Raw genomic sequence first — 14,943 nt, 5'->3', positions numbered from 1 at the left:
AAAAAAAAAAAAAAAAAAAATTGGGATCCATTTTCAATTAGTATAAATCAGAATTATTGCTATGACTTTAGATTTAATGTAGTTGAATATGAAGCCAGAAGACATTTAAGGGAAGATGGTTTGACCTGTCTGGAGGACTTCCAGGGCTCACCCTGTCCCAGAGGACTCTGGGGGTTTTGCGCCGGTGCAGTCATACCAGGACGGGCTGGTTTCTGTCCAGTGCGTGCGCTCTCAGCTGCCAGGTGCAGGCAGCTGCACTCAAAATGCACAGAGGAGTGCATGCACCGTCATGGCATGCAACAGGAAATGTGGCAGACCCGTTTTATTTGGCAAAATAAATAAGTTACTAACCCCTCTGTCCTAATTGAAAACTTATTTTTTCCTCTCCTGCAGGGCGTGACGTATCTCTGCATCTCTGCTTCTGACCACTCCAAGCAGAACTTGTGAGTTTGAAGCCCCTCTAGACTTTTTCTAACATTTGATGCAAAATAAATCTCTGAAAAGAATTCATCTCATAATCACTCAGTGATTGTTTGGATTTCTTTGGTCAGGACTCAGTACTTCAGAGACAGCATTGTGTTTATCCATGAGTCTCGTCTGAAAGGAGAAGGCTGCCTGGTTCACTGGTGAGTGACATCTCCGCGCTCTGAAAACATTAAATGGCGGTAAAACTGTTCAGAGTCATTTAAAAGCAAAGATTCAGAATTAGTATAAAAGAGAATCAGAAAACTGGAGCCCCTCACTTGTTGTGAACCCTGCTCTCATTTTCAACCACACCAAAACGGAGCTGCCAGTCAAAATTTTCATCAGAATTGTTATTGCCTTTCATCTTTTCTCATATTAAACATGAAAATCCAGGCATTTAACCACAGCTTTAGCAGAAAAGGGGTTTCACTTCTTTGTGCATTTGAGCAGAGAATTGAAATACCAGGAGCTTACTGTAACTGACGGGTCTGTTTGGGGCAGCGTGGCAGGCGTGTCCCGCAGTGTGACTCTGGTGGTGGCCTACATCATGACGGTGACCGAGTGCGGCTGGGTGGAGGCCCTGGCCGCCGTGAGGTCGGCCAGGCCGTGCGCGGGGCCAAACTTGGGTTTCCTGCGACAGCTGGAGGAATTTGAAAACATGCAGCTGGCCGAGGTGAGGCGACACCCAATAACCATTTTTTGGTGATTTCCTCAAATATAATCCATAAAAGTTTCAAATTCACTGATTAGTAATAAAAAAAAAAAAATGAGTTACCCAACCGACGAGAAATGACTTCAAGAACACACTGAAGACTCATCGAGGTCATAAAAGACGCAAAGGAGCATGAATCAATAGCTCCACAGAGATTCAATCACTGATTGAAAATAACAAAAATCCTCGAATTATGTTTGACAAAAACATTTGAATTTTCTTCAAAAACTTTAAGCAAATATTTTGTAAACAGATGAAAAAAACCTTTTTCTTTCACAGCATGAAGTAAAAGCATGTCCTAGCAACATAAAAACACGGTGGTGGTAGTGTGATGGTGTGTGGCTGCTTTATAGATTCATAGCTGGATTATGATTCATGGAAACATGACTCCTGAACTCTCTTTAGAACATGTTTGAGTGATCCAGTCATACTGTGAACCTAAATCTGTTTAAGATGTTGTTTCACAACAACACAAGAAGCTGTTGTGTTGGAAAACCTCCAAATGTTTCGGAACTCAAACAATCATGAGAAGAAGACATGAAAAAAAACTTAAAGCGCTTTATTCAACACTTGATAACAGTACTTTTGTTGCCGTAAGACACAGTAATTTCATTAGGTTTAGGAATCCATCCATTTTTTAAAACTCCTTAATACCGTTTGGGGGTTACGGTGTTGCTGGAGCCTATGCTAGACACTGTTGGGTGAAGGTGGGATAAATAAAATTCACATTTAATAATTTCATTTAAAATTAAATTGTAGATCAGTGCAACTTGACGTTTCAGGGCAGATGTTAAAAGCATCATTAAACAACTGATAAAAAAAGGAACCGTGGGATTTAAAATGTGAGGATTTCATGAATTATAGTTCACATAAACCTAAAAAAGTAGCAACAACAAATAAGCAATAAATTAAAAGCATATCTGGTAGTATATTTAGTGATTAGTTAAGTAAAAAGCTTAAAATTCCAGTTTCTTCTTTCAAATCTTTTGAGGTGACCATAGCATGAATCAGCAGTTTCTATCTGACTCCATTTATCTATTTCTTCTTCTTCTACATTTCCCCTTTTTTTTTTTATCACATCCACGAATCTCCCCCATCCTCACTTGGACTTGTTCAAACCATCCTGGTCCAGCTCTCCGGCTCTGTCTACAAACATCTGATAGATTGTCCTGGACATTTATTTTTCCCCAAAATGGTCCAGAAATCTAGAGCGAGTCGGCAACAAGTAAACTAATCTCAACAAATGTTAACTGATCAAGATATCTTCTATGTTACCACATTCAACCCGTTGCTCTGTTTTAACTAATATTAGTGAAGGCAGGGAGTATTGAAACTACGGGATGCAAATATAGATTCCCGTACTTCACCAGTAATTACTACTCTCTTAATGTAGTGACGGCTAATAATTTAATGAGAAAATAATAGTGCATGTGTCATTTTTTAGAGTTTTTCGTTATTGGGTGATTTATTCTAATGTTTTGCAGAAGCTTTTTAAAATTTGGTTAAACAAAAAATGTGCCAAAAAAACCTTGAAGCAATAAACATTTTTTGTACTTTTTTGCTTTTAAAACTGAGAGTGGGTCGGTGGTGACCCTAACACAAAAATAAGGTTAAACCAAAGGAGGCCATAAGTCTGAAAACAGATAAAAATTCAAGTTTTGTGGTTAAACTTGAGATAAAATTACATGCCAAGATGAAGAAAACTGGACTGTTGGATCATATTGTACCTATTAGTGAAACATAAGGAGTGTTTACAGTATTTCAGCATGACGGACTTCTCCCAAACTTTAAAAAACACATTTATTTCTATTTATTTTAGCTCTGGAGTTTATCCATTTATTTGACATAAATTTAAAGTCCATCTCCAATTATCTTTTAGTCTGTTGTAAAAGTTTTCTCAGTGATCTTTTAGTTAAAATTATATTGTTTTTATCCAAAAAAGTGCTTTTATACACAAAAAAGTGAAACATTGAATTAATTAACAAATTATCTGTAATTTGTTACATTTAAAATGGTTGTTTTTAATAAATTAAAATGTTTCAGTTCATAGTTTATACAAATTAAAAATGTAATTTAATAAAAATTAATATTTTTAAATGTAACAAATTACAGAGCTTTTGTTCATTTCACTTGTTAGGACGTAGTTTCTGCAGAGCGGCAGTAGTTTATTAGAAATTCCCCATATGAGTTGTTGGTGGGACTATTGGAGCAGCGTGAGCTTGTGGCTTGCCGTAGTACCTACAATATTTCTCAAACAGCATTTTTTTGTTGTTTTAAGCTTAACTCTGTTTATGTCCTCCATCATGAGAAAAATGCTACAAGAACGTGTTAAAACAACACGTCTTTACGTCTCTGTGTCCACCTTTCAGTATCGGGCCTGGTGGAAGGAGAAGTATGGCCAGAACTCTTTCAAGGACGATGAAGAAATTCAGAGGCTCTTAGCTCAGAAATCCTCAGACGGCAGCATCAGCGTGGTGTCCAGCAGCATGGCTCCGGCTCTCACCACCTGAAGGCTCCTCTTCCATCCTCTCTAGACTTTTGACCCGAGCCGGCAGCACCTGTCTGCTTCTGTTCGGACCAGGAAAGCCTCCGCTGATCCCGAGCAGGATCAGGTTACAACAAAATAGCAGAAGGATATGAAAGATTAAATCTGGAGTTTGCAGAGGGTCTGAGCTGTCATGTGATGGGGTGGTGGTGGGGATTTTGTATCGGCGTCACCACTTCTCTTCGCCGTGTCCTTCACACCAACTGTCAAAACAACACGCAAGGGCAGCCAAGCGTGACACCAATATGTACATGCAGTCCTCTGGGTGAACGCACATTTAGTATCGCACTCCTCCCCGTCAGTTACGTTATGCTGTGTCTGTGCCTAAAAAAATATAAGTTCTGTTTTCCGTGGACGACTTGATTAGTAAAAGCGTTTAAGAACGTTTTTATACTTGGACATGCGAGTGCAGTAAGATAGTGTGTGTTTGTGTCAAATGAGCATCCTGTGTGTTGTGATGAGCACACTACTGTGTAAAGAAATACTGAGGAAAAAGAAAAAGGAATTTTAATGTGACAGAATTGACCAGAAAAGAAATTTTTGCCACATAAAGTTTGCATACTAAGATATTTTTTATCAGTTTTTTACAACTTCTCCAGAAAAAAACATGTAAAAAATGTAAAACTTTGCTATTTCTACAATAAATGAAGCACTAGAAAGTTAAGTAACACTTAAAACAGACAGAAAATGGAAAAAAATGACCTTAAAGATTTGTTCTTTTTAATTATGTAGCACATTAGGGGAGTTTTAGTCCAAATGTGATAAGGGATTATGAAACTGATGGGAAATGTAAGACATTTCTGGTAATAACTAGTGCATATTAATGTAAAATAAATGACTGATGGATCACTATTAACCCCCTGATGACTGGATTTATTTACAGCCATGAAAAACAAAAATATTTATGTTTGTGCTTTCAAGTACATTAAGTTAAGTTAACAGACTTTTGGAGCCAAAGTGGCCTGATACATATTCACATTGATGGATATATATATATATGCAAAACAATTAAATAGCAACATTTTATACATAAATATGTTATAAAACAATTAAAAAGAAACTACAGGATTGGTGATTGTAAGCTGTTTGTGATGCCTCCAACCGAAAACTTTAATCATATTTTTAATATATATACAATAAAAATGAGTTAAAATAAATGTTTGTTTAAATAAAGACTCTGTAATACCCTTAGTTTTAGATCTTTTTACTATTTTTTGGGGTTAAGACATTTTAAAACTGTATTTTTCCCCCCTGATATTAAAATGAATTCAATGGCCTCTGTCTTTTTAGATCACAATTCTAACTCAATTAAGCTAAATTCTTAATAAATCAATATTAAGATTATTTTTTTGTTAAAGTTGCTTTAATTGTTTGCGTTAAGTTGTTTTTAAATGAACTATTTTACATGTACCGTACATATGTTGAAATGCATTTATGACAAATTCATTAAAGTGTTAATGATTTTGGGGGAAAAAAAGGAAATATTATGGATGGAGACTTTTGTTGCAATAAATAAATGCAATTTTAGACTTTTTGTTTAAACAATCATTTTTTTCTTAGTCTTAGATTAATAAAATCACATTAACTTAATATAAATCATTTAGTTAGTGACATTTGAGGGATTTCTAAGAAGCAGTGAAAATAAAGATGTTGGATTATTATTAAATGTGATTGAGTCATCTATAAAAGTTTTATTAGAAATGAATTCATTTGATGCTTTGAGTTGAGATTTTTTTTTAATTCCTGAATTTATGATGACACATTAATATTAATGGAGTTATCTTGTTTTATTAATACAAACAAAATAGATTATTGAAGCATGAAACAAACAAAATCAAATTTAAAGTATTTTTTGATTAAAAAATAAATAAGCATAAACTCCTTTTCCTGTAATTTCTTGTGATGCTTATCTATTTTTCAGAAGAGCTGCTGTTATTATCTTCCATAGGAACACCCGGATGTTTTTCGAGCGCGCGTGACCACTTTACTGGAGCTTTTAGTGAAGCTTTATCATTTCAAAGAATTCTTTTCGTCTGCGACTTTCCACGTGTGCGGGTGTGTGTGACACTTCTGCCTGACGCCGGCAGGGTTTCCCCGGGTGTCTTACGGGACATGCTGCCGCGGCGCGCGCGCGCTGCTGCTGCTGCTGATAAGCTTCACAGGAGGAGCGCGCGGCCAGGTGCATCCTCCTTAGCATCCCCCTCCTCCCCCCTCCCCCCAGCAGTTGTCTCCGCCCCCTACCCCTGCTGGGGGCATTTAAGGGAGCCCATCTGAAATGATGAGGACTTTCTGACTGATTTCTAAACTTCACTCGTGTTTCCAGTTTCACAGGTAAGAGTCTCGGTCCGCGTGAGGAGACGTTAGTCCGCGTGGGAGACTCATTTTTTAAAGCTGATTATTGTCGGATACACACTCTTTGCCATACCGACCCCAACTTTTCAAAAAAAGAACACGCAGAGATCGCTGTGCGGGAAGTGAGCGCGCGCTCGGTCAGACATGAACCTCGACGTGGATTACGGAGGCACCGGGAGCAGCGGCAACGGGAAGCTGCGCCAGTGGCTGATCGAGCAGGTGGACTGCGGCAAATACCCCGGGCTGGTGTGGGAGAACGACGAGAAGAGCATCTTCAGGATACCATGGAAACACGCCGGGAAGCAGGACTACAACCGGGATGAGGATGCCGCGCTTTTCAAGGTAAGAGTCCGCAACTTTCAAAGTAAAAGCGCCATAAAAAGTTTCTAAAAGAAAAAAATCCCCCAATAATGTACATTTTTTAACTAAAAATGTAATTTTAAACATGTTTTTAATTAATATAAAATAAACTGAACTTATAATTTAGTTTAAAAAACATTGCCATTCAATAAAAAGTAGTTTCTGTGCTGTACCTAATACAAAAAAGGCAAAAATTCTCTAAAACGACTTTGCATCACTAAAAACCTGCCTTTATTCACTATTTTCCAAACTACATTATGCATAGAAAATCATTTCGTCATAAATGATAAAAGGCTGTTGACTATTCTCCATCTTTTTTGTGCAGGGCCATTATAAATATTTCCTTCATGTGTTCTTCCCATGCGTCTGTCTGCAGGCCTGGGCGCTCTTTAAAGGCAAGTTCCGTGAGGGGATCGACAAACCGGACCCTCCGACCTGGAAGACGCGCCTGCGCTGCGCCCTCAACAAGAGCAATGACTTTGAGGAGCTGGTGGAGAGGAGCCAGCTGGACATCTCTGACCCCTACAAGGTGTACCGCATCATCCCAGAGGGCGCCAAGAAAAGTCAGTCCTCCATAAGTAATAAGAAGATCTTAAAATTAAAAATGACAAATAGATCACAGATGGATGTTTGAGTAACTTTTATTTATCTTATTTGTGCTGGTTCTTCTGCAGGACCCAGACAGGACGACAGCCCAACGAGTCCCGTGGGCTACCAGATGCACCCCTCCTACCCCACCATGCCAACTCAGGTGCAGTTTATTCACCTTTCATGTGGAGGGAAATGAGTGGGGAGGGGCTTCAGAAACAGCCATGCAGAGGCTTAGCTGCTGAGGCATGGCTGCCATGCATGCATGCATGCATGCATGACTGGGTGCTAAGTTGCAGATTCATGAATTGCTCTTACACTTTCTTAATTACCCTAAAGAAATATTCTGTGAATGTGAAAAGCATTTACGCTCCATATATCATTGTAATGTATATGCCTTTTTTTGAGGCACACTTAAAAATCCTTTATATCCTTCATTTGACCACTCTGCAAAAAAAAAAAGTTTATCTCCTTTAGGACATCCCTCTTGGTATTTTTGATTTTACTCACTTCTCTGCTATTTTAAGTATTTTGATGTCTTTTGCTTAAGCCTCAAAAACATTATTCTCTTACAGAATTCTGGCTAAAAAGATCATTTAAAGCTTTAATAATTCTTTACTTGACTTTTTAAGATTTCAGTGCAAAAATACCTTAAGTTTTACTAAGAATTCGGGTGATTTCTGAGTCTCTATAAACATGTTTCTGTATCTGGAATGATTAGAAGCTTAAAAACATCACACAGGAAGTTAGATCAGATTTAAATGCATTATTCTACCTGACAACTGGACCATTTATTACCCCTTTTTGCATTTTGCATATGACTTGGTTTAACTTCCTTAAGTAAATAAATAAAAAAAAGTTTAAGTAAATTTTGCAAACTTTTATCTTAAAGCATACTACAATGTCTTAAACTTTCAGCTGCCTTTGACAGTAAATGAATTTCATGTTGAATTAAAGATAACAGTGGAAAATCCTTTATTTGTCTTAAAGAATGAACTTTAATTTTTCAAAATAAAATTGAGCTTTTATGTTTATTAACCATTTGTGTCTCTACAGATGACGCCCTACATTTCTAGTCCAGAGTGCAGCTGGAGGGATTACTGTCCTGAGCAGACATCTTTGACTGAACTGTCCTTCGCTCAGTGTCCTTGTCCCCCCCGCAGCCTGCCGTGGCAGACCCCATCCATAGAGAATGGTAGGAATCTCAGTGTTTTAACCATCAGGTTTTAATCCTCATCTGTCTATAGCGCACTGATGGACTCTTGTCTTTAATTTTGTTGGTGTGGACAGGCTACCAGCTCCGAGCCTCCATTTACTCGTACGGCCCCGACAGTCAGCCCTCGCCTTTCTCGTTGGATGCAAGCATCAGATCAGCGGAGGCACTTTCAGGTACAAAAAAAAGAAGGTTGGGCAACTTGGAGACTGTAAACCATAGGAAGATTGACTAAAATGTCATGAAAATTATTTTTTTCTCAATTTCACCTCCTTCTTTATTGTGTTTTTGAGTAAATAAAAATCAGAAATATTGACAACAAAAATTGTTATTCTGTTCACAAAGTACTTTGTCGGAAAAAAAACAAACAAGTAACTGCCTTTATCCTGAAAAATTGGACCAATGTGAGTTTTTTGGATCTCTACAGAGAATATGACTTAATCTACAATTGTATTTTTTAAAAATAACAGTGTATACTTATTAAAACTGAGCCCTTAAAGAGTAAAATCTAAACGTTATAGGGCAAACCATCAATAAATGGTCTATTTTCAAATTTGTCATATATCAGGCACACCCAACTATAAGGTGCATTATTCAACTTAAAGATTCAGAGTTAAATCCATCAATCAGTCAGACTTTATTAACTGAGTTCACAGTAGCTCTAGAATTTATTTGTAACACGCTACACTTTAGCCCCCTGAGAAGCGTTAGCCATGTTAGCCTAATCACAATACGAAACTTGTTTGTGACACAAAAAAAATTGAATTTTACAGCTTAAACAGACTTTGCTGTGTCTATACTAACTTCCAACCTTGATATAAGCGGATGTGTAGAATATCTTTTAAAAGAATTTAGCTCATAAAAAAATATAAAAAACACATTCCAACATCACTACATGTTAGCCGCATTAGCGTATTCACAAATGTGTATCTCCAACCTCATTAGCAATACGTAAAAAAAAATAGAATTTTACTGCCTAAACAAACTTTACTGAGACTGCGCTTACTCCCAACCTTGTTAGTAAATTGTGAAAAAAAAAAAAAACACCATTCGACACTGCAACATGCTAGCCGCATTCGAAGCATTAGCGTCTTCATAATACATGCATCTCCCAACCTTGTTTGCAACATACATAAAAGTAGTATTTTACTGCTAAAAAAGCTTTAGTGTGACTATGCCAACTCCCAACCTTGTTACTAGTTTGAAAACAAAAAAACACAATTCAACACCGCTACATTCTTAGCCGCATTCAAAGCGTTAGCGTCTTCATAATACATGCATCTCCCAACCTTGTTTGCAACATGAAAAAAGTCATATTTTTTTAAATAAACTTTACTGTGACTACGCTAACTCCCATCCTTGTTAGTAACACGTAAATAAAAAATAAAATAATTGACGCAGTTAAACGTTAGCATATTCATAATATCAGTAACTTCCAACATTGTTTCCAATACAAAAATTAAAAACTCTTTCCGCTAAAACAGATGTTACTGTGACTAAACTAACTCTCAACCGACAGTAACGCTTAAAAAACACATTCAAACACAGGTAGACGTTAGCTGTCCATCATTAAGTAAAACCAGAATATTTCCATAGAAAGCACTCCAGATTATAAGGAGACTGTCATTTTAAAACAAAAAATAAGGCTTTTAATTGCGCATAGTGTGGAAATTATGTCAGTCTTCTGAGGGAACAATTAAATGCCTAAATTTTTTTTATTCTTGCATTTACCAGGTGCTGCTGTGATTTTGGTTTGTGTTCAGACTATTTCAATTTTGGTGATTTTACAAAGACAACACTTTCTCTGGAACATTTCCCTATTTCCAGCTCTGTAGATTTGAAATGCTCTTCTCCCTCTCGCAGATCTCCGTCTCCACGTGTCGGTGTACGTACGGGAGACTCTGGTGCGGGAGGTGACCGTCACCAGTCCGGAGGGCTGCCACCTCATGCCGTGCCCGCCGGAGAAGCACTACCTGACGGCCGGAGGCCCTGAGGTGGTGCCTCTGCCTCTGGACAGTCTCTCGGGCTTGCGGAGGACAGACGAGTGTCCACCGAGTCCGCCGTCCGTCCTGGAGAGGGGAGTCCTTCTGTGGATGAGCGCCGACGGACTGTACGCCCGCAGGCTGTGCCAGAGTCGGGTTTACTGGCAGGGAGGCTTGTCGCCATACGGAGACAAACTCAACAAGTTGGAAAGAGAAGTTACCTGCAAACTGCTCCACACACAAGACTTCCTCACAGGTGAGTCCTAACAGCCACACTTTAACCCTTAAAAATGAACATATTTGTCTTCGAAAACCCCTTAGATGGAAAACAATTCTACTATTGGCAACATAAAACATTTTAATCAAAAAGTATTCACAAAGCCACAAAATGAAACAGATTGAGACTGATCTCTTTTACTAAAGGCCCTTCATCGTGTTTTTTGTGGTGATCTTTATGAAGTGGTGTTTCCTGATAATCTGAGAATCACATGAGTTTTCCTGCGCCACATCATCCCCGCCCACATGCAATGACAGCTGTTACTGACAGCTAATTGTTTTTGCATATTTGGTGTGACCAGGACTTTCCACTCAAATGTGCCCAAATGTCATACCACTTCAAGAGAAATTCTTCTGAAATCATTTGCCTGCTCAAATGTCTAGAACAACCAATGACACCAACTGCTTTTTCCTGCTACTCAGAGATCCAGAGTTTCGGATTCCACGGCCGGCCGCCGTCTCGCTTCCAGGTGCTGCTCAGCTTCGGAGACGAGTGCCTGGACCCCCAAAGGCAAAGACGGGCCCTCACTGTTCAGGTGACCAGCAAGGAGGTTTTAACTACTGCATAAAGATACCTAGACGGATGAAAAAACGTTGAACTTTTGAAACTTCAAAGGCAATATTGAAATCGGAAAAAAATTGATTTGAAATCTAAAACCCCAAAATTAGAAAGTCAGAAGTCACTTCAGTCAAACTTTTACTGGGTTTCAGAGCTAAATTTAAATACAAAAAGTCACTGTTATTGGACAACATCACCCACATCTATTGATGTCTGTGATAGTTTACAGTATAAACCAAACTATTTTACATCAGTTTTTAACATGATAGGGTTCCAACCCAAAGGAAGTTAAGGTTGTGTGGCTGAAAGTTTGATTTACCACCACTTGGAAGATAGTTTTATCTTTTGATGCTTTGAGGAACTATTTAAGCTCTATAAAAAAAGTGACCTTATGTGAGGATTAAAGCATGACACACACTTTAATCTAGTGTTACAGGTCAATAACCCTTTCAAGAGTGTCCGTAAACATTTTAAATAATTCATCAAGTATCTGAACAGTAACAAAAATTAACTTTATTTTGGAAGTGTGACATGAACTTTGTGGTGGTCTTGCATTTCGCAGGTGGAGCCTTTGTTTGCCAGGCAGCTCCTGTATTACGCCCAGCAGACCAGCAGCCACTACTACCGCAGCTATGAACTTCCGGGGGTCACAGACCACATAAACGCCTCTGAGGACTACCAGAGGGCCATCACACACCACCACGCCAGCAGCCTGCAGGAGTGACCCGAGTCGGGGTTCCAAAGCGTCACGGAACCAAAGCATTTTACACAGCAAGACCAATATGGACAGTGTTCTATGAAAACAAAATGGACTTTTAGCTTGCGCGGGTCTGACCCGTTGAAGCTTTCGGAGGGATTGTGAGTGTTTGAGAGTGAAAATGAAATTGGAAAAAATGTTTTATTTTTCTCTTCCAAATCATCAACTTTCAGGGATCAATGTAATTTTTTACAGAAGCAAAAGAAACTGACAGCTCAGGTGATTGTACTCAGGAGACCCTTTCAACAGGGTTACTTTACCACGGGAAAACACATTTTGTAATAAACAGATTTAGTTTGTTATTAACTGTATAAAAAAATCAGGGACACAGTCCAAACATGTGCAGCTAGTTAGCTTAGCTAAGAGTTGATTAGCTAACACACACAACAAAAACTGAGTGTTAAGATGCTTTTTCAAGAAAAAATGTCTTATTTTCTGCCTTGCAAGAAATATAATCTTATTAAGAATATTTCTTCAGCAGCCAAATCTTAGTTTAAGAAAGTATGTCTTAGTGGCTAATATGTAAATAAGACTTCTTGGTAAAATAATGTTTTTTTTCCCTGTTGGCACTTTTTTTTTTTATTTTACGAATTTTTCACTTATTATAAGGGGACTTGTTTTTTGCATTGAAGGTGTAATGTACAACTTTTTTGTACATTAGCTAAGAGTAGCTTAGCTAAGCCTGAAACCTGAAACCAAAAATCGCTGTTTTGCTAACATTTATGGGGATTATTTTGTCTACATGTCTTAAAAATGTTGGTCCTTGGCCTGATGTGGAATCCTGCTATTTGTGTTTGCAAACTCCAAGAGAGTTCAGCTAATTCCAAATGAAGTCAAGACTTTGTGCGACAATTGTGCAATAGTAACTCAGTGATTCCATGAAATAACTTTATCCGACCACTCAAAACAGCCATAAACGGACTGACTAAACATGATGGGAATGAGTGTGAATGCAAACTCAAATTTGAACCTGCAAGATTGGTAAACATTTGTCCATTGGAAAGTACTGTTACCATGGCAGAAAGTTTACAAAACTTGCTAGTTAATATTTTTTTGTTTGCAATTAGCTATCAGCTTGACAGATAGTTTTGGTGTTGGATGTGATGAACTTCTAGTTACAGTTCTTTCATTGAATCTTGAACTCAAAAGGGAACTTCTACAAAAATCTACAAGAAAAAACCTGATTAAATGTGTGAACCCATAGCAAATGGGCCTCTACGCTGTGACTCAAGAGGAACTGGAAAAAAATTGCATCACAAAATTCTGAATTGGAAGTTGTGGCTTTTTGGTAGAAATGGCTAAAGATGGTTGATTAGCTCCAAATAGGCAGAAATACAACTTTGTGCTCAGAAATGATCGAGTTAAGTCCTGCTTACAACTCAGCTAAGTTAAGCTATCTGGGTGTGGTTTCATTTTCACTGTATAGATGTGTAGATGACTCCCAAGAAGGCTCTCTAAGTCACACACCATAGTTTGACCACTTTTTTTGTACATACGTCTTTGCTGTTAGGAGACACTATTAAACTGATTTTTTGTAAACTGAGATAGAATAGACATTTTTTTGTGTGTTTGTGTAATAAAAAACGGTGTAAAAAACAACCGGTTGTGTGTGCGTGGTCTAAACAGGAAGTGTGGTTCAGATACAGGAAATGGATGGTTAATCAAACACTCGGTTATCGCCAAACAATCTGATGACATCATAAGGGGAGGAGAGAAAGGAAGAGGTTGGCCGCGCTTTTCCGTGTTGTGCTGGGGAGAAAGCCTTCCTGGCTTCTTGTTTCCACCTCCATGGAAAAACAACCATGAAGACGCCACAGAAATAATTCACAACATGAGCCACAAACATGCCGCGGTTTGATGGAAGTTTTTGACTAACAGTTCATGGAACTTAATCGAAAAGCCCGCAGGAAGAGCATTCTTAGATGTGGAACCTAGAAAACAACAGGTCTTTTATATATTAAAACTATATTTTCAGCAAAGAATAACATGTTAGTAAAAAATATTAGATTTTTGGCATATTCTCCTCAAAACAACTTAATGAAAGCACTAGAATTCATATTTAGTCTTCTGGCTGTTTATAGACTTCAACAGTTTTTATTACAAAAGGGATAAACTGTGACAATGTCTGAATTCCCAAAATATTAATAAACTGTAGGCTACAGTGCATGACTTTCTAGTAATCCTGGATTTGTAAAGCAATTCAGATACCATGCTTACTACTTTTTTAAAAATGGTAAATATAACCAATTTTCGAAGTAAAAATCAACACTTTTTGAAAACTATTTATAGATCCATTGTGTTCTGATGATGCAAAATTGGATAGTTAATAAAAAAAAAACATTTAAAATACCCTTTTAAATCACAATAATATAACTCAAACCCATTGAAACCACTCATTGTGGTCTATACTCACCAATTGAGCACTGATGCCAATACTCATTTAGACTATGGTTACATGTCCCAAAATGCTATCACGCTGCAACCTAAATGTTACATTTTTTAACAAATTTAGCAGGTGGCCACGTTACGGCATTTGTAATGTGATATTTGCATTTTTACACACTGCAAGGTTGCCATAGAGGTTTTAGGAAAAAGTTACAATTTTACAGCAACCGGACGATTTTTCTGTAAAAGTTGACATCCCCGGTTCCCGGTGCATGTTGGACTCCAACAGGACTGTCCTTTGTCACTGGTTCTGTTCATAGTTTTGATGGACAGAATATCTAGGCACAGCAAGGGCTGGAGGGGATCTCATTTGGGAACCACAGGATTTTGTCTCAACTCTTTGCAGATGATGTTGTCCTGTTGGTTTCATCAAGCCAGAAGATCCAGCATGCATTGGATCGGCTGGGATGAGGGTCAGCACCGCTAAGTCTGAGGCCATGGTTCTCGAACAAAGAAAGGTAGTTTGCTCTCTCTCTCAGGGTGGAGTGCTCCTGCCTCAGGTGGAGGAGTTTAAATATCATGGGGTCTTGCTCACGATAGAGGGAAGATCAAAGAGTGAGATTGACAGGCAGATTGGAGCGGCATTCACCGTTATGAGGTTGCTGCACCGGTCCGTCGTGGTGAAAAGAGAACTGAGCCAGAAAGCAAAGTTTACCGGTCAATCTTCGTTCCAGTACTCACCTATGGTC

General features: G+C 38.2%; 2 protein-coding genes across 3 annotated transcripts in view; both read left to right on the top strand.

Moving 5' to 3' along the window:
• LOC112150466 (dual specificity protein phosphatase 22-B) overlaps nucleotides 1-4,574 on the top strand; it is a 10,738-nt gene extending 6,164 nt beyond the window's left edge. Inside the window, exons 4-7 of the mRNA XM_024278821.2 lie at nucleotides 394-443; nucleotides 552-626; nucleotides 967-1,138; nucleotides 3,547-4,574. Of these exons, the coding sequence (XP_024134589.1) occupies nucleotides 394-443; nucleotides 552-626; nucleotides 967-1,138; nucleotides 3,547-3,687 (438 nt within the window). The 3' untranslated portion in view covers nucleotides 3,688-4,574. The remainder of the gene's footprint in view (nucleotides 1-393; nucleotides 444-551; nucleotides 627-966; nucleotides 1,139-3,546) is intronic.
• Nucleotides 4,575-5,679: 1,105 nt separating this feature from the next.
• On the top strand, nucleotides 5,680-13,612 carry irf4l (interferon regulatory factor 4 like). 2 transcript variants are annotated; one of them, XM_036211601.1, is made up of 8 exons: nucleotides 5,680-6,416; nucleotides 6,811-7,012; nucleotides 7,109-7,185; nucleotides 8,079-8,217; nucleotides 8,313-8,411; nucleotides 10,099-10,473; nucleotides 10,917-11,029; nucleotides 11,615-13,612. In XM_036211601.1, the coding sequence occupies exons 1-8, from the start codon at nucleotides 6,219-6,221 to the stop codon at nucleotides 11,774-11,776; spliced, it is 1,365 nt and encodes a 454-aa protein (XP_036067494.1). In that variant the 5' UTR covers nucleotides 5,680-6,218; the 3' UTR covers nucleotides 11,777-13,612. The 2 variants fall into 2 exon arrangements, with proteins under 2 accessions (XP_036067494.1, XP_024134587.1); XM_024278819.2 differs by having other exon boundaries at nucleotides 6,811-6,997; nucleotides 11,615-13,610.
• The last annotated feature ends 1,331 nt before the right edge of the window (nucleotides 13,613-14,943 follow it).

Source organism: Oryzias melastigma, linkage group LG4 (genome assembly GCF_002922805.2).
Source record: "Oryzias melastigma strain HK-1 linkage group LG4, ASM292280v2, whole genome shotgun sequence".
NCBI lineage: Eukaryota > Metazoa > Chordata > Actinopteri > Beloniformes > Adrianichthyidae > Oryzias > Oryzias melastigma.
Note: the sequence above shows the minus strand (reverse complement) of the source record. Positions and strands in the feature narration are given on the sequence as shown.

Excerpts from the sequence above, each read along its gene's own strand:
- irf4l (XM_036211601.1), top strand. The coding sequence starts at position 6,219 with ATGAACCTCGACGTGGATTACGGAGGCACCGGGAGCAGCGGCAACGGG. Across the intron at positions 7,013-7,108 it reads GAAAAGTCAGTCCTCCATAA|GACCCAGACAGGACGACAGC; the intron begins GTAATAAGAAGA and ends GTTCTTCTGCAG. Across the intron at positions 7,186-8,078 it reads ACCCCACCATGCCAACTCAG|ATGACGCCCTACATTTCTAG; the intron begins GTGCAGTTTATT and ends GTGTCTCTACAG.